Source organism: Passer domesticus, chromosome 24 (assembly GCF_036417665.1).
Source record: "Passer domesticus isolate bPasDom1 chromosome 24, bPasDom1.hap1, whole genome shotgun sequence".
NCBI classification, from domain to species: Eukaryota; Metazoa; Chordata; class Aves; order Passeriformes; family Passeridae; genus Passer; species Passer domesticus.
The window spans coordinates 3,462,774-3,481,544 of NC_087497.1; the positions used below are offsets into that span (position 1 = coordinate 3,462,774).

General features: G+C 49.4%; 1 protein-coding gene across 2 annotated transcripts; it reads left to right on the forward strand.

Moving 5' to 3' along the window:
• Positions 1 to 57: 57 nt before the first annotated feature.
• Positions 58 to 17,200, forward strand: MTF1 (metal regulatory transcription factor 1). Of its 2 annotated transcripts, none has more exons than XM_064398670.1 (11): positions 58 to 127; positions 380 to 844; positions 5,663 to 5,901; positions 6,743 to 6,874; positions 7,386 to 7,459; positions 8,000 to 8,133; positions 8,648 to 8,725; positions 9,364 to 9,466; positions 9,998 to 10,557; positions 11,337 to 11,403; positions 11,506 to 17,200. In XM_064398670.1, exons 2-11 carry the CDS (start codon positions 431 to 433, stop codon positions 11,898 to 11,900), a joined length of 2,196 nt encoding a protein of 731 aa, XP_064254740.1. In that variant the 5' UTR covers positions 58 to 127; positions 380 to 430; the 3' UTR covers positions 11,901 to 17,200. The 2 variants fall into 2 exon arrangements, with proteins under 2 accessions (XP_064254740.1, XP_064254741.1); XM_064398671.1 differs by having other exon boundaries at positions 10,001 to 10,557.
• The last annotated feature ends 1,571 nt before the right edge of the window (positions 17,201 to 18,771 follow it).

The following is an 18,771-nucleotide window of genomic DNA, read 5'->3' on the forward strand; positions in this document are numbered from 1 at the left end:
CCGCGCTCCCGCCGTTCCCCGCGGCGGGCGCGGCGCTCCCGGCGAGCGGCGCGCGGCCGGAAGCGGAAGCGGGGCCGCGGCGATCATGGTGCCGCTGGGGCGGGGAAGGAGCGGCCGCCGGCAGCCGGTGAGCGGGCCGGGCTGGGCAGGGGGACAGCGGGAGGGCGGGGAGACGGGCCGAGCCCAGCCGCGCCGCGGCGCCGCGGCTCGCGCGGGCACCGCCAGCGGGTGTTGGCCGCGTGAGGGGAGCGCCGCGCTCGGGGCGGGACGCGGCCCGGCCCCGCCGCCGCCGGCCGCGCTGGGGCTGTGCCCGCCAGAGAAGCGGGGCCCGGGCCGGCCGAGCCGCCTGACCCCCGCCTCGCCCGTCGTTGTGTTGCAGGTGAGCCGCTGCGGCCGGAGCTGCCGGTAGCGCGGCGAGAGGCGCGGAGCCATGGGCGAGAACAGCCCCGAGGGCGACGCCATCTACTATGAAGCGGAGGAAGAGGACTTGGCCCAGGATGAAAACATGATGAGGTTCGCCGACAAAAACGGGCTGGTGTCCTCCTCGTCCGGCACGGTGTATGACAGGACAACTGTGCTCATCGAGCAGGACCACAGCGTGCTGGAGGATGAGGAGGATGAAGGACAGTGCGGTGACCACTTGCCTTTCCTGCCCGAGGGCCACGAAGAAGGATTTCATTTAATCGCAGACCATGAAGGGATGTCGCAGGGTTACGTGCAACACATCATTTCTCCAGATCAGATTCACCTGACAATAAATCCCGGCTCAACTCCCATGCCAAGGAACATCGAGGGAGCAACTCTCACTCTGCAGTCAGAGTGCCCAGAGACCAAGAGGAAGGAGGTGAGTGACTCTGGGGTTTGTGCACCTTGGAGGCTTTGAAATTGGGCTGGTTTTCAGGAGAGAAGCAGCAGTTTTGCTGTTTTTTCAGAAGAGGGGCAGCAGTTTTGCTGTTTTTTTCAGGAGAGGGGCAGCAGTTTTGCTGTTTTTTTCAGGAGAGGGGCAGCAGTTTTGCTGTTTTTTCAGGAGAGGGGCAGCAGTTTTGCTGTTTTTTCAGGAGAGGAGCAGCAGCTTTGCTGTTTTTTCAGAAGAGAGGCAGCAGTTATGCTGTTTTTTCAGGAGAGGGGCAGCAGTTTTGCTGTTTTTTTCAGGAGAGAGGCAGCAGTTTTGCTGTTTTTTTCAGGAGAGGGGCAGCAGTTTTGCTGTTTTTTTCAGGAGAGGGGCAGCAGTTTTGCTGTTTTTTTCAGGAGAGGGGCAGCAGTTTTGCTGTTTTTTCAGGAGAGGGGCAGCAGTTTTGCTGTTTTTTCAGGAGAGGAGCAGCAGCTTTGCTGTTTTTTCAGAAGAGAGGCAGCAGTTATGCTGTTTTTTCAGGAGAGGGGCAGCAGTTTTGCTGTTTTTTTCAGGAGAGAGGCAGCAGTTTTGCTGTTTTTTTCAGGAGAGGGGCAGCAGTTTTGCTGTTTTTTTCAGGAGAGGGGCAGCAGTTTTGCTGTTTTTTTCAGGAGAGGGGCAGCAGTTTTGCTGTTTTTTCAGGAGAGGGGCAGCAGTTTTGCTGTTTTTTTCAGGAGAGGAGCAGCAGCTTTGCTGTTTTTCAGGAGAGAGGCAGCAGTTTTGCTGTTTTTTTCAGGAGAGGGGCAGCAGTTTTGCTGTTTTTCAGGGGTTTTGTGTGAATCTGCTCTGGTTGTCATCCCCAGCTTTGCAGTGTGCTGGGGAGAACCGTGTCCCTGCCGAGTGCCAGGGCCATCCCTCTTCCCTCTGACACCACCTGCTGCCCTAGGAACCTGCCAGAAGGCACCTGGTGACACTGGATGGCAGCAGGGTGTGGCACTGGCACACCTTTGTGTCACTGATGTGTGTCATTTTAGTGATTTTCAGGTTTTTTTTTTGCTGCTTGAGTTGTTTTGTGAGTTGAGAGGCAGCTGAAACAACCTGAGCTCTTACTCTGGAACTTTTCATTCTCAAGAAAAGCACATTCAGGTCACAGTTAAGGGCCAGGACATTGCTGGGAGCTGGAGTACCAAATGTGAGATGCCAAATTTTAAATTACTTGTAGTTCTGTTGTGCCAAAGGGCAGCTGTGAGAAGATGGAAGCTTTAAGCTGCCAGCTGATGTGTTTTGAAAGCTCAGGCCAGGCTGTGTGGTTAAAATGCAGTTTGCTCTTAATTCTGTTTCCCTGGTGAATTCTGTCTGGATGCACAGTGGGGAGGCCTTGCCCTGGGACTCTTCTTTTTGGGTGCAGGAGCAAAGGGAGGTTGGCTGAGGCACCAGCTCAGGCTTAGTGCTCCTGTTTGTGAGGAGTGATGAGTCCAGGTGGCAGTGCTAGTGGCACAGGCTGTGACACTCCAGAGCTGTCACCATCGGGCTGAGAGCTGGGAAATGGGGCTGGGGGTCAGCTCTGAGCTGGGGAGCTGCTGCCCTGAGGTGTGCTCAGTGAGCCTGAGCCTCCTGCTGTCAGTTACTGTCCTTAGCAGCTGCTGAAGTGTTTCACTTTCCCTCTCTGTGGGACCCTGACTGCATTTTTTCACCTTTGCTTTTTACAGAAGGCTTGCTAGGTGTGGGATTTCCTGGTGAAATGCTTTATATGAATTTGTTTTCCATTTCTGGAATTAATTTCCCAGAGCAGAGGGCAGTGATTCCATGGTGTGAAAGCAGTGGCACTGAGCCCTGAGCACGTGTGAAAGGCCTTTTGGGCTGCTCTTTCAAAGGTCTGATAAGTTGTCTGGCGGTGAGGAAAGGGGAGCTCTAAAGGTCCCAAACATCTGAGTCTCTCTGAAAATCAACAGCTCTGTTCTTTGGTACTTGCAAAATATCTGCAACAGTTTTAACACTTGAGATAATTGTTTTAAAATCTTAGGTTTTCAGGTCAGCCTTAGACATTTATGAAGCTAAAAAGGGATTTTGCACTTTAGTACTTTTGGCTTTTTATTATTCTGTTGTACATCTCACTGTAACTGTGTGGGTAAGAACAAGCATGATTACAGTTTCTTATTTCAAATCGAGTTATTTGTTCAGCAGTGACACAGAAAATGTGGCCATTTAGGGGGAAGGTGGTGAGCTCAGGAAGAGTTAAAGGCAAACAGAGCAGGTACTGTAGACTTTGAACCAGGGTGTGAGGCTCTGCTTTCTCCAGCCCCGTTGGCTATTGCACAACGAGTTTTCTGAGGTAAATGCTGGATCATGGCTCTTCCAGCAGCACCTCACTGTCCCTGGCCACAAGCCACAGCCTTTGGCCTCAGAGTCCCTGGGGCCTGTCCTGCCTGCCCGGGGCTTGGCCTCTGCTGCCTTGTTTGTTTTCTGTTGTGCCCTGCTTGCTGCTGTCTCTGTGAGGCTTTCAAATCAATCTCTGATGGTTTTGTGTGTGTGAACAGTGTGCAGTGTGCTGATGTGAAAAGAGCATTAAATGCTGTGGTGCTTCACAGAAAGGTTTGTTTTGCTCAGAACGTGGTGGTGATATTGCTGCTGCCTGTGGTGTGCTTGGAAGGATTTGTGAAGTAAAGATTTGGCCTTTGAGGGAGGGGGAACACTGCAAGGCCATTAAAGTGATACTGCCACCTTCCCTTACACATGGGTGGTGACAGCTGGGAACCAAACAGCTTAATCTGTAATTAATACTGTCCTTTTTCTTCTAGACCTAAGTGTAAACACCTAGAAAGCTGAACAGAACCCTCCCTTGATTTTCAGGTAGTTCCTGCCTGTGTCAGATCCCTTGTGTGCCATGGGAAATGTTGTGTAAAGTGTTAATTTCCAGCTGCCTTAAAGCTGTAACAAGGAACATTTACTTCAGCACTGATACACAGATTGTACTGGATCTGGGGGAGGATGATGTACCCTCCTCATGTAATAAAATGTGCTTTCTGCTGCTGCTGTGGTACTGCTCTGTGCTCCTGTGTTGTGACAGCCTCAGCATGCCAGACTTCCTAACTGCATTGTAACCATGCTGCAGTTCTTGGGCATTTAGGATTTCTGCCTGATTTGGGCTGTAAATTAAGGGCAGATTGCTTAGAGTGAAATTACTGTTTCCTTCTCTGAGAATGCTGAGTGACCAGTTGAAAATGTGAAGGGGTGAATTCCTTGCTTCCCTGGCAGGCAGGAGCTCAGCCATGCCCAGGAAAGCTGGGCTCCAGCACGGCTAACAGAGACTGGGGACCACAAAATGTTTCCTCTTCCTCCTCCTTGCCCAGTTTTCTATACGGAGCATAACATCACATGGTCTGGGATATCCCTGATCAGTCAGGGTCAGCTGTCCTGGCTGTGTCCCCTCCCCACTCCATGTGTACCCCCAGCCCCTTGCTGGCAGGGCAGAATGAGAAGCACTAAAAAAATCCATCTCATTCTCATCCAGAATGAGAAGCACTAAAAAAATCCATCTCTATATTATCAGCCCCGTGTTGAGCACAAATCCAGAACCTGCTCTATACAAGTGAAGAAAATGAGCTCTATCCCAGCCAAACCCAGCACATGATGGTATTTCTGTGTGAAGGTCTCTTGTGTGTCTCACAAGAGGGTTTTATGTTCTCCAAACAGGAAGGTTTTACTGAGGCAAGGTGAGGGGAATGCCAGCCTGTTGTGGGAGCAATAAGGCCATGCATTGGTATACACAAAAGATCACTCAGCTTTATAGAATTTTCCTAAAGGAGTCCTGCTGGCAGTTTTTTCCACTACAAAACAGGTTGGAAGCAACCAAGAAGCTATTTCTGTTTTGTTATGGAGAACTGTCTAGAACTTGATTTATAGCTGGTGTGACTTGCCAAGTCCTCTCTTGGGCTCCTTAATCACTATGAGGTGTTGAAGTTTCTGAACTTTAACAGTCAAATGAAAGCCATTAGTCTGGTAATTAATGGTGGGGGATAACTTTATTCAGGCAGATCAGGGTGTACTCCTTCTGCTTCACAAGAGAAGATGATATTTCATGAGGTGTTACCACTTACACAAGCTTGTAAATGATCTCTTGTGCCTGTACCAAATCGGGTTCCATGAGAAGTTGTCCTAGGGATCTCAGTGGCTTACTGAGAAATCTGTGACAGCTGTATTTGGGTGTCCTTGTGACCTGGTGTGATCCTTTACACTTCAGGCACTGACTGCTTCAGTAGCCACAGAAGGGAAGAACAAGGCTCAATGAAGGCTGGTTTGGGATAGAGTGAAGTAATGAATGGACTGGTGGGTAGAGCATGGGAGATGGTAAAAACTGTTTTGAACACCAAGGTGTTGTTGATGGGAATTGGGCACACAGGGCAGTGGGTTTGAGCATTGTGACAGTGCATTTTCCTTTGTCTCCCTGCTCCACAAATGGGTAGTGTGCAGGTGCTACACGTGTGGGTAGAGGACAGGTTTGATGGCTCCTCCATCTTCTTTCCAATTGTTTTATCAGATTTTTAACTAGAAACATTTTGGATTATGTTTTTCCTTTCCTTCCTTATGTTTTTCCTTTCCTTTTCCTCCTTCTGTTGGATTCCTGTTCTGCAAGCCCAGCTGCTTTCCCACGTGCCACTCCTTCCCTTCCTCTCAGAGCACAGCAGAAGTGTTCTTGTCAGACAGGCGGCCATAAATTTTCTGGGGGGGCTTTGGTGTCAAAATCTCTTGTCTGACTGCATCAAAGCACTACATCCATACCTGGATTCCAGAAATTATTAAAAAGGATTAAGCCTGCAGCATTTTGTCCTTCAGGTGAAGCGCTACCAGTGCACCTTTGAGGGCTGTCCCCGCACCTACAGCACCGCTGGCAACCTGCGCACGCACCAGAAAACGCACCGGGGGGAGTACACCTTCGTGTGCAACCAGGAGGGCTGTGGCAAGGCCTTCCTCACCTCCTACAGCCTCAAAATCCACGTCCGGGTGCACACCAAGGAGAAGCCCTTTGAGTGCGACGTGCAGGGCTGTGAGAAGGCATTCAACACACTGTACAGGTGAGGGGGTGTTCAGCACTGTACAGGTGACAGGGCATTCAGCACACTGTACAGGTGACAGGGCATTCAGCACACTGTGCAGGTGAGGGGGTGTTCAGGCTGTACAGGTGACAGGGCATTCAGCACACTGTACAGGTGAGAGTGTGCTCAGCACTGTGCAGGTGACAGGGCATTCAGCACACTGTACAGGTGAGGGAGTGTTCAGCACACTGTACAGGTGAGAGTGTGCTCAGCACTGTACAGGTGACAGGGCATTCAGCACACTGTACAGGTGACAGGGCATTCAGCACACTGTACAGGTGAGAGTGTGCTCAGCACTGTACAGGTGACAGGGCATTCAGCACACTGTGCAGGTGACGGGGTGTTCAGCACTGTACAGGTGACAGGGCATTCAGCACACTGTGCAGGTGAGGGGGTGTTCAACACTCCAGGTGGGAAGGCTCTGGTGAATTTTCTTGTAGGTGTGGCTGTTGCTGTTCTGCAGGTTGCCTCTACTTTGTGTTTGTGTTTGAATACAATTGTTTCCTTCTTCCATGTACAGGTACAGATATAAACCCCTCAAGTGTGGCAGTGCTCTCCAAAGGGTAGGATGACAGAACTGTAGTGTCTTCTTTATATTCCAGTAGCATTGAAGGTGGTGGATGAACACAAGGGTCTCTCAGCCTTGTTGGAGGACTTTGGAACTGATAGCAGTCACTTCCATGAGCTCATTACCTTCTGCTCAGGATATGTGCAGCCTTTGATCCTGCCCTGCACATTTCAAAGAAAGGCTTGCTTGCCTCAGGCCGGGTCTGTCTTATCCTACCAGTCATAAGAGGGATTTTTTTGACATGTTTTTTAGGTTGAAAGCACATCAAAGGCTTCACACAGGGAAAACATTTAACTGTGAATCAGAAGGCTGCAGCAAATACTTCACAACGCACAGTGACCTGAGGAAGCACATCCGAACCCACACAGGAGAAAAGCCATTTCGGTGAGTGCCTGGGTGCTGTGCTGGCTCCTGTGGCTCAGCTAACGAGGCACCTCTGCCAAAAAGCAGCTGTCACTGCTCTGAATGGAATGGTGATCTCCTGAGAAATAAGTGAAGGTGGCTGGCTGCCTTTGGAGCCTGATTGTTCTCGAGCTCCCCCGGTTTCCTTTAACAGTGGGTGCAGTGATTGTCCTAAAAGGCAAGAATGGTTAAGGTAGTTTTTTAAACATAAACCTGTGCCATGGTGAGCATCTTTTAAAACACTTTGCTGCTCTCTGCTGGGATGCAATGTGTATTCCATGGAGAAGACATCCCAAATACTGCTTGGATTTTAAAGTCCTTCTCAGAGCCCTGCTATGATGTGTGTAGCATGCACAGCAACTGCTGTTAGCTAACAGAGCTTAGCTTTGGGCCTGCTTTTTAGAGTCCTGGGGCTACTGCAAAGCATGATTTAAGGTTGTAGCTAATGCATTGAAGGGGGCTGATGCTGACTGTCCTGTGATGCCTCATTCAGGTGTGAGCATGATGGCTGTGGGAAGGCTTTTGCTGCAAGCCACCACCTCAAAACACATGTTAGAACACATACTGGTAAGTTCTATGGGTTTTTAAAAAATTTTCTTTAATTGAGCTTATTAAGTTTATAGTAACTCTCAGAATTCTAATAGGAATTAATAGTTACATATAATATGGGAGTGACATGGAGCTGAGTGGCTCAAGTGACAGTATGAAGGAGGGAGTGGCATCCAGAGAGACCTTTGCAGGCTGGAGGAGTGTGCCCATGTGAACCTTATGAGTTTAAAAAGGCCAAGTGCAAACTCCTGCACCTGCACCAGGCAAATCCAAATTTTCCATTTATGCAGTTATGTTTATGCTTGACAGGTCTTGAATTCAATGAACATATTTTCACAAATGTATCCGTAATGATGCATAACAATTGAATATTGTTCTGTGTGTCAGTTCCCATGGTGAGATGGAAGCACTCACCTGCAGGACTCCCAGGAATACTGAATGTGTGAAGAGGCAGAAAATGTCTTGTTTGTATGAAATACTGCTCTGCAAGGTGCTTTAAAAGTGTGTGTCTGATAGGATGTTTTGAAGTCTGTTACATGTGTTCTCTGCTGCCTCTAGGGGAGAAACCCTTCTTCTGTCCCAGCAATGGTTGTGAGAAGACTTTCAGTACCCAGTACAGTCTCAAGAGTCACATGAAAGGTCATGAGAAGGGACATTCCTATAATGCACTTCCCAATAACAATGTGTCTGAGGTTAGTGGCACTTCTGCTTAATGTTTCTGTGTTAGGTGGATATAAACCAGACCTTGGGGAAGAAATCATTTGGTCTGCAGCTTGTTCTTAAGGTGTAATATTTAAGACTGGGGTTTTCAAAATGCTCTCTTTGCCTCATGTGCTTGTTGGCAGTTGTATCCATCAGGCTGCTTTCCTTGTGTGTGCTTCAGTTGGAATCAATGCTGTGGGGTAAACATGAGAAGTAAGATAGATACTAACTGGGTTTATTTCTTTTTTATTTTCTAAAAGTTGATTTGTTCCTATGCTAATTTAAAATTCTGGGTTATATGGATTTTTGGAAGTACTTTGACAGAGATGTTAAGCATCCTTGATAGCTGCTAAATATCCTTTGCTTAAAAATCTTGATCCTTTGATTTTAGAACTGAGACCTGGGTCCCATATAAGCAAAGTATGGACTAAGAAAAGTAATTTAAAACATTTCTGAAATTATTCTTTTAATATATAATTCAAATTGTTTTCCTTTTTTTCACAGGATACAAGTCACTCACTTTGTCTGAGTGATTTAAGCCTCATATCAACAGATTCAGAATTGCGGGAGAACTCTAACCCAGTGAGTTATTGTCCTGGAATTGCCTCATCCTCATTGGAGTTTTGATTCTATCCAAAATGTGCAGTGCTCAGTTCAACCTGCTGTAGAAAGCTCTGCATCTGACTTTACCATAGGAGTGTTCTTGATAAGTCTTGACTGAGCTTGGATTTTACACAGAGTAAAATGAGACAGTGAGGAGACTGTGGTGTTCTTTGTGCTGTGGTGTGGGAGCAGGGTGCAGCTCCTGAGTGTATTCTGCTCCTGTGGATGACTAGAATTGCACAGTCCAGCATATAAAATGGAGCTATTTTTTTCTGCTCCAGAAAGGTTCTGGAAGCAGCCAATTAATGTCTGTTTATGATGGAGTACTGCAAGAAATAAGGGTTAAATAAAGAGTGCATACAGAGGATCATATTTTACTTTTGAAGAAGTTACCTATTTTTGTAGGGGTTGCTCATTATGTTGGTAAATTTGATTACAGGTAATAAAAACCAGGTGTAAATTTACAGCCTGTAAGTAGTAGGTGTTGCCATTCCTGAGGGTGGCTGGTTCTTTGGAGGAGTGTTTCTGACATGCTTTCTGACACTGCTTGACTGGGCTTTGTGGAGGCCTGAGATACAACATTGTCTGATGTCTTCCTCTTTGTTTTCTGTTTGTAGACACATGGACAGGACCTCAGCACAATCTCACCAGCAAGCATCTTTGAGTCTATGTTTCAGAGCCCAGACCACACTGCAAATCAGGATGAGTCTCAGCAGACAGGTACCAGTTGTATCTGCACTGCTGTTAAAAAGAAGTTTTTGACAGCCCTGCATGCATGTACTGAATTCAGCATTTTGGACTGAAGCTTAATGCCCACCATAACTCTAAGAAGCAAAAAGAGCTTTAACTTCAGGGTTGAAATTCAGTGGTGTTGGGATGCATGGTGTGCACAGACTGTGTGACACTCAGTGACAGAGGAGGTGGCCCAGCACACTGTCCTGCAGTACTGGCACTGGAGCTCTCAAGCACCATCCTGTTTGTTTGAAGCTGCTGCACAACCTGCCTGATAAAAGGCTTATTGGAGAGAGCTGATGAGTCTGATCAGGCTCAGTGTAGACTCAGTGTTACCAGCTAGAATTTACAGCTACTTTTAGATTTCACTGCTAAGGTTGTTTTTATGCTATTCTGAAGTTAGGAACGTGGTAATGCTTTACTTGGCAAAAATCCATCAGCTAGCTGATAAGTTCATTGAAAAATCATTCAGACCTGATGAGAACGGATCTATTTATATTTTTTCTGTTTCTCTTTCAGCAGCTTCCTTGATGGAAGGGTTTAACGGCGACGCAGACTCGGTGGCTGCGGTCCCGCCCCCGGCAGGAGACGCGGCCTCGTTGTCCCTCCCCCTGGTCCTGCAGCTCGGCCTCCCTGAGCCGGCCCAGGCAGCGCTGCAAGCCTCGGCAGCCCCCGCTGCTCCCTCCTCCATAGCGCCCGGCTCACAGCCAGCTGCGTTTGGGAATCCTGCAACTGTTTTACAATCCCCAGAAGTGCCTGTTCCTCACAGCACACCGTTTGCAGCCAGTCACCAAGACTTCCTGCAGCACGGCCAGCCTCCGCCGCAGCCCATTGTTCAGGGACTGTCAGTGGTTGCTGGGGCTCCTGCCCCGACAGCCCCGAGTGCCACCGAGCCCCTGCCAGCTGTAGTCCAGACTGTGCCTGTTGGTGCAAACCCTGTTTTGACCAGTAACCCCACTATAACCATTACTCCTTCTCCAAGCACCGCCATTCTGCAGCCCAGCATTGTCATGGGAGAGCAGAATTTGCAATGGATCTTAAATGGTGCCACTGGTTCCCCACAAAGCCAAGAACAAATGGTCAGTACATCCAGCAGGGCTTTGGAGCTCTTGCTTTTGGAAAGGGAGGGGGTCAAACCTGTAAGATAAACCCAGGATGCAGTGTGGTATAATGTTTGTCATGTTTATGTGTATACATGTCACTAATGCAGCCCCTGGAATAGGCAGGGAAATAATTAGAGCACAGAGAAACCCAGGGTGCAGAAAGATCTTGCTTTCTTCTTTCTCCTCGTGGGTACTTCTGCCAGCAGGTGTCAGTGTGTTTATTCAGAACAGGCACCACCATGCCTGAGGATATACCTGGGCCTTAATGTATTGCTTTGAATGCATAGAAGCACAAAAGACTCTGTAAAGGTTGTGTTTAGACGTTTTGTAATCTCTGTCTCTGCCTAATTTTGACTGATAATGAAAAGAGATTTTCTGGAAAGAGAATGTTTGTGGTTTTCCAGTAAATCTGGATAGCTGAAACTTCAGGAGTTTTCTCTTTGACAATATTGGTGCCACTTTAGGCTCTCAGCTGTAGGTGGACACGAGTGAGTGGCTCCAGGTACAGGCAGTGGGAGCAAACACAGCAGTATTTAAGAATTCAGCCATTGAATTCTCAAAACCCACAAGCTGAGTTCACCAGCAAATAATGCAGGGGATGTTATGCCAAATCTTTAGGACCACTGAAACAATGCTTTGAGCCCAGTTTTTGTTTGTGTCTTTTTGGAATATGTATGTAGCTGTTTAGAGTTAGAACAACAGAAATTTAATTCGAGTCAATTCACATTTTTTCTTGTTTGTTTTTTTCTTTAAAGCCACAAGTTCCAAAAGTAGTAGAAAAGGTGTTTTTTACCACTGCATTACCAGTAGCTGGTAACACAGGTAAGTGTGACACTGAACTAATTGATTGAACAAAGCTGATTTCTCTCTCCCTGCTGTGAAATGATGTAGTTCCGTTGTGTTTTGTCTTTGTTTCACCTTCAGGAAACCCTGTTCAGCAGATTGGTCTCAGTGTTCCTGTTATCATTATAAAGCAGGAGGAGGCCTGCCAGTGCCAGTGTGCCTGCCGAGACTCTGCCAAGGACAAAGCCACCTCCACCGTGAAGAAGGAATGTTCCTCACCTGAATCAAAAGCTTTGGAGCAGCCAGCTTCCCAGCTGCAGCCTCAGACCTTTCCTTCCTCCTCTGCTCCTCCTTCCTGTGGGCAGAGCAGTCAGATAGTTAACCCTTCAGACTCCCAGACTGAAACATTAAGTGCCATGGATGTATCGGACTTCCTGTCCCTCCAAAGCCCTGAAACCCCGTCTAATATAATTCCAATTGAAGCACTACTGCAGGGTGAGGAAGAAATTGGTTTGAATAGCAGCTTCTCTAAGTGAAGATGTTCCAGATTTTCCTTTGCACCTGGAGGGTAAAACCCTTCTCCTTAGAAGCAGAAACTGAAGGATCGATTCTTATTCCTTCCTCTTTGGAAGTTTTGTGGCTTATTTCTGCTTCACGGATGTCATCTTAGTCACGTCCCAGGTACATCCACCTTTCAGATTCTATCTAAAAAAAGAAAAGGTAAAAAAAAAAAAGAAATAGCTAAGTTATATATGAACTGTTTTGGCTGCACTGTCTGTCACTTTTGCTTGTCATATGTGAACACAGAAGTTAAGGTTACTGGTGTGCAAAAAGATTTTTAAAAGGAAAAGGGGGGTTACTTTGTCTCCAATTGCACCTCACTTATGTTTGGGATTAAGGTACTGGCAGCAAGTGGGTCTTTGTTACAACTTCTTGGGTCTCTAATCTTCTGTCTGTCATGTCTCTACTAACCATGCACTAAAGGGGAGCCCAGGAAAGGAGGCTGTGGGGAGGAAATGGCATAGCTGGGGGAGAGCATTTATCTGCAGTGTGATTTGAATGCGATTGTCACATACCTGATGAGGAGCTGGTGCCTGGTTTTGCTGTGTACTGATGCTACTAAAGCCTCCCGGAGCTTTGGGGGAGTTTATTTCAGAATAGATCTGTTAATTTAATTCCACTAGGACTCGAGTGTGTTGCAGACACTGTGTCACAACATGGAAGCACAGTTGGAGCCCTGCTGGCTCTGGCTCCAGTCTGTTTTCTTGGCCTCTCCGAAGGGTGCAGTGAGTGCCAGGTGTGGTCAGGTTGGTGCCTGCTGCTCTTTTGATTTCTTAGGCTCTGTTCAGCAACAAGTCATCATCCTAACCCTGGGACTGTTGATTCAGGAGCACGGTGCCTTTGCTGGTTACTCTCATCTTTTGTGAAGAACAACCCTTAAGAAAATTTTGAGAAAGATTCAACATAAATTCAGTTGGAATTCAGTGAGTCTGTCCTTCAGTTGTCCATACATGCTTCTTTTTTTTCCAGTGAGCTATATAATTTCTGCCTGACTCTGCCTCCAGCCTACTGCAATGCCAGCTTTTTGTGCACGGGGCTATTTCTTGACTAAAAGATGTTACACAACAGAATAGTTTTTCATATCAAACTGAGAGTCTATATTCTAACCTACTCAGGGTAAATCAAATCCAAACCCCCCCTTCCACCAAAAAGCCTGTAATGTTGCAATAAATGCAGTCTCATTCTAAATGGTTTATTTATGCTGCATTATTTTAAAATATGTAATTTTATAGTTTTTATCCATCTTTCTGGCTTTGGCTGTCAGTTTTCTTGTGTTAAAGGAAAGAATATTAAATAGTCTTTATTCAGTTTACAGTGTTGTCATTAGTGAGATACAAAGATAATGACTGTAAGCCAATTAGTGGGGAGTGTCCCTGCACTCAATTTAGGAATACAAACTGTAGTGGATAGGGATCTTTCACTCTTTGTGTTTGATCAGAGCTGCTCTCTGTACCTCTGGGGAGGGGAGAAGCCTGTGAGTGCTGCCTGGTGATCAGCAGGTGTTTCATCCTCCTGTGACATGCTCAGTGACCAGCACTGAGACTGGCTTCAGCCACCTCTGCTGTTCCCCTGAGAAAGCACTGCCCAGGCACGGGTGGAAAGGGGCTGAAGGGAGCTGGCCTTCCCCTCCTGCACAGTTCCTGGTGAAGTGCAGAAGGGAAAGAGCCATGAGGGCAGAAGGTGTGCCAGGAGCACTCAGTGCCTGGGACACTCTGTGCCAGGGCAGAGAGCTCGGTGCTGGCAGCTGCAGGGATGAACTCCAGGGCATCACACAGCTGCTGGTGTTTGCTCTGGGTGTGTGGCAGGGCTGTGAGGTTTGGACATCCACAAAACAGGTTAACAAAGCATTTCTTGCTTTGTTCCTGTCATGGCAATCCGTGAGGGCAGCGAGGTGGTGGCTCCTTTGCTTTTCTCCTACAGCTTCATTTTGTGCTGCAGTTGAGTTGTATGGCAGCAAGAGCTGCTTTGAACACAAAAAACAGTCCCAAGCCTGTGTGGTTGGGACTGTCCTCACGGAGGAGTCCCCTGCCTAGAGCTCCACCTGGGAGGGGAGTGAGTGCTGCCTGGGGGTCCCTCTGGTGCCTCTCACTGTGGCCTCAGGCATTTTCCTTGGCCAAGTGCAGCTGTGCTGTTTGAGGGTGAGTGGGTGTGGATGTGTGCCTGTGGGACACTGCTGATGCAGAGTGTGAAGATTCCCCAGGAGTTGTGGGGGTTACCTGTGGTGGGGGACAAGGGTCCCAGATGTGGCCTGCACTGTGACAGCTGGGCAATTTAGCAACTGCTTCTGAGCCTTCACAGCCTTCAAGGAGGCTTTTTTACTTTAGCTACTTATGACTTAGTCAACCTAAAACATGCTCCTGGTTGGACCAGAGAGCATCTTCAGAAACTCTTTTGTGACTGAAATGAGTAGAAGAAACTACCAAAGTCTCTGAACTGGGAAGCTCAGTGTGAAGCTGCAGTGATGGGCACCAGTGCCCAGGGTCAATCTCTGCTGTTTCTCTTCACAGCTACTGTTTTTTTGTTGTGTTCCAGGAAAAGCAGTATGTCCTGCTGATTCTTTGGTGCATTGGTTTTGCCATTTCCCTCTTATACATGCATCAGGCAGGCTGCAATTCAGGTGGAACTGGCTGGAGCTGGTACTGAGCAGGAGCGTGTGATGCTGTGAGCACACAGGCTGTGCATCCACTGTGTGTTACAGGTGTGTGCTTTTGTTGTTCATTGTCTATCTGCTTTGCAGAGTGTTTGTGCTGTGTGTCTGAGATGTTTTCACATTTGCATCATCCCCAGTACTGTGTGATCAGACTGCTCCAGGGCCATGCTGGGATGGGAGGAGATCCAAGGGCAGCTGCAGCAAAGCCCTGAGATTCTGCAAGGCCAGAGATTTTCCTGTCCTCTCCTTGCTGCCCCAGCATTTAGCATATTCACTATTATATGGTTAATGAAAAGGAGAATTTCTGCCCTGGATTCCCAGAAAGGGGTTAATGTGCTGGAGCCTCTGGGAACAGCGTGCCTGCCTCTACAAAGTCTGCATGAACCCCTTTAATTATCAGTCAGAGAGCAAAAGTGCACTGCTGTAGGTCACCTGTTTTGTGCTTGTGGGGGTTTACTTGGTCACTCATAGTTTCTAGATGGGTGTAGAAGTTAAAATTTGTAGAGAGGGTCAAGTCACTGACTTTGGTAGCTTTGGTCACCAAGCAAGGACCCAAGTGAGCAGACTTGGCGTGCAGCTGGAGGTTGGAGAAATTGCTTTTTGTGCTTGTAGGTGGGGGGTGGGAGGGGTGGGGTGGAAAATCAGCACTGATTGAATGCTGGTACTGAATCACATGGAACAAAGTACGAGTTGGACACTTGTGTAATGCTGGGTGTCCCCAGGAAGACAAGTCCGCAGAACCTCATACTGGTATCTAAAATGCACTTTAGGTTATTTTATCTTTAACCCAATTGCTGCAATTTCTTTTGTATATACTTTCACAAAGTTTATTTTTGCTCTGAGTAAAAGTTAACAGGGGTGTGCAAAGATGAGCACTTAACTTGGTGCAATACCTGTAGCTACAGATCCTTGTGCCGCGTGGTCCGTGTGTCTGTCTGACAGAACAGGTGTGGTGGGTGCTGTGCTGCCCTTCCCCGTGCCCCAGACAAATTATGCATCGTTAGCAAACGTCCAATCTATGCAAATAACCCTCTGAGAGCACTGTGCTTCAGCAGCCTTTTCTCTCACGCTTTCTGGGGGCTGCTTGTCACTCCTGTTGGACATGCTGTGTCCCTGGATGTGTGTCCTTCCCCTGTCCTCGTTCTGTCACCCACGTGGGAACACAAGTGACAAGCTGCTTTCAAACAGGCATGTTGCACCTTTCAAATTTGTCTTCAAGATGGTTTCTGATGTCCTGTTACTGCCTTATTTCTTGGGGGTGGCGTGGCTGTGGCCATCCACGACGTTGTCCTTGATCTGCAGTGAGCTGTTCCCAGCACTCCTGCTCCGAGGTGAACTGCCTTGGCATGGGGCTGAGCCCAGGCTGGCTGTCCCTGGGGTGGCTGGACATGAGCAGCTGCTGCTGCCTTGTTCTGAGGTGAGGCAGCAGGCAGTGGGGCAGAGCAGAGGAGCTCTGGTGTCACAAAATCCCTTCTACTGCTGGCTGGGGGACACCAGGTGGGGCTCAGAACCTCGGGCTGCCTTGATCCTCCCCACGGAACCAGGCCAGGGTGTTGTTTCCATGAAATGATTTGAGATCTGTGGGTGAAAACTTCTTGGCAGGAGTTACCTGAGCTAGCTGGGCAGAACTGTTGGAGTCAGTTTGGACTGTAAGGCAAAAAAGAAGAGCATGTCTTCAATAAACCCTATGAATTTCTGACTGCAGAGTTTTTAATTGTATACTATTTTTTCCGTAACATATTTTGGAAGCAATGTCAAGTTTTTATAAATGTTACCTGTAGTCAATTCTCATGGACAGGGCTGAACTTTTAACTTTTTTGTGTCTTGTCTTGATATCTATCACATGTTCTAGAAGTTGGATTCTGTGTCTGCACTGAGAAATGCAAATTAAACTGGATATTTATGTAGTAGTGTACATAGTCTAAGTGTGTGTTTTTGGAACTAGGTGAAACCCCACACCATGCTGCAGTGGTGTGCAAGCTGGCCAAAATTTGGTTCATTATGCAGTGTACACTTCCTCAAATAAATGCAGTTTCTACTTTTTTTTAAAGAAAGATTTTTTTTTCACATGACCTTTTGCAGCAGACTCGAGGGTGTGTTTGCAGTGCTGTAGTTGCAGTTGCTGGTGTTGCTGGTTTGTGACTCTCTTGTCCTCCCGCTGCTCGGGCTGACCCTGCTCTGTTTTGCCTCACCCAGCCCAAACCCCAGCCTGGCTCCAACCAGGGGCAGCTCCAGCTCCAGCTGAGCTCCTGGGGCTGGGGGGCTGCACTGCCTGGGGCTTTGGAGACAGCTGAACTGAACCCCAGTTTCTCAAGAATGTGTGTATGGTAATAAAGGAATTTATTTAACTCTGAAACAGGGGAACAAATGTGCTTACATTGAGCAATGTGAAGATGTTAGTTACAGGTACAGTACTTCCAAAGGAAGAGCATCTCCAAAACCCAAAAGAGTAAATATGAATTTGTATTTTTTGAAGAATGTGAAATAATGGTGTTTGCTTAATTGCTCATTTTGTATGAAGTTAATATTGTACTTTGAAATATCTGCAAAGAAGTGGAAATTAACCTTTTTGGAATTGAAAGCAATATTAATACTAATGGAATCCTAATTAAATGCTTATTTAAACATTGTGTTATAATAGTTTTTCCTGAGAGTATTCTGTGGGAGAGGAGTGTGAGCATCCTGCCCTGTCCCATTAGGAACAGGAATTCCAGCCCTGAAAGGCAGCGTTTGCCTTTTCACCCTCCTCCCTCTCCCAGCACTGGCCCAGTTTGGCCGCTCAGGTTCTGTGAGGTGCGTTGGGAATTGAAACACAGAACTGGGGGCTCTCCCACCGCAGCCCTCCCTGCAGCCCTGAACGTGCCGGGCTCGGCAGGGGCAGAGCGGGGGCCCGAAAAAGTGCGGGGTTGGTGCCGGCCTCCGTGCGGAGCTCCGCGGGGGTTTCGTGCGGAGCTCCGCGGGGTTCGGGCTGAGCTCCGTGGGATTTGTGTCAGGCTCCGCGGGGTTCGTGCCGAGCTCCGTGGGATTTGAGCCGAGCTCCGTGGGATTTGAGCCGGGCTCCGTGCGGAGCTCCGCGGGGTTCGTGCCGAGCTCCGTGGGATTTGAGCCGGGCTCCGTGCGGAGCTCCGCGGGGTTCGTGCCGAGCTCCGCGGCGCCGGCTCGGGCTGGCCCCGCTCCCCGAGCGGCCTGGGAAGAACCAGCCTTGGGAGCACACGGGCGCTGGGGCCGTGCCTCCTCCTCAGGAGCACACGGGGGTGGGGAGATACAGACCGAGCCCGTCTCGCTTTATTTTGAAGTGTAAGTTTAATGCGATAAGGCACCAACGCGGCGACACCGACCGAGCTCCAAGGCCACGCGGGGGAGCCGGGCGGCGCGGCCGGCACGGCGCTCCCGGAGCCCCAAAGCCTCGGTCCCTTCGGTAGAGCCGACCCTCGGTGCGCCGGGGCTCCTCAGGGCCCCGCGCCGCCCGCCGGGCCGGAGCTCACCGCCGCCCGCAGCGCGGCCAGCGCCGCCCGCAGCTCCTCGCAGGCGGCGATCCGGGACCGCAGCCGCCGCTGCCGGAGCTCCAGCAGCTCCCGCAGCCTCCCCAGCTCATCCGGAACCTGCGGGGACAGCGGTCAGCCCGGAGCCCCCGGACCCTGCCGTTCCCTCCCTTCCTCCCCTGTCTCCGCGTCCCCTCTCCAGACTCCCCGATGACCCTGGACCCTCCCGTTCCTTCCATTTCCTCCTGTCCCCCTTGTCCCCTCTCCGGACCCTCCGATCCCACTGGCCGCTCCCGTTCCCCCGTGTCCCCCCGTCCTCTCTCCGGAGCCCGCGATGCCCCTGGGCCCTCCAGTTCCCTCCGTTCCCTCCTTGTTCCCCCGATCCCCCATGACCCTCCAGCTCCCGTTCCCCCGTGTCCCACCGTCCCCTCCCCTGACTCCCGATCCCCCTGGCCGCTCCCGCTCCCCTTCCTCCCTTGTTCCTGATCCCCCTGGCCGCTCCCGCTCCCTCCGTTCCTCCCCTGACCCCCGGATCCCCCTGGCCGCTCCCGTTCCCCCCTTGTCCCCGATGCCCCTGGCCGTTCCCGTTCCCGTTCCCGCTCCGCACCCGCCGCTCTCCCGCCGGCTCCGTCCGCCCCGCGCGCGGCTCCGGCGCGCCCCCGGTCGCCATGGCAACGGCGGCCCCGCCCCGCCCGTGCCGTCACGGCGCCGCGC

Bases quoted from the DNA above. Each gene is read 5' to 3' on its own strand.
- MTF1 (XM_064398670.1), top strand. From the start codon at position 431: ATGGGCGAGAACAGCCCCGAGGGCGACGCCATCTACTATGAAGCGGAG. The intron at 9,467-9,997 runs GTACCAGTTGTA...TTTCTCTTTCAG, and splicing joins GGATGAGTCTCAGCAGACAG to CAGCTTCCTTGATGGAAGGG. The intron at 10,558-11,336 runs GTCAGTACATCC...TTTTCTTTAAAG, and splicing joins CACAAAGCCAAGAACAAATG to CCACAAGTTCCAAAAGTAGT.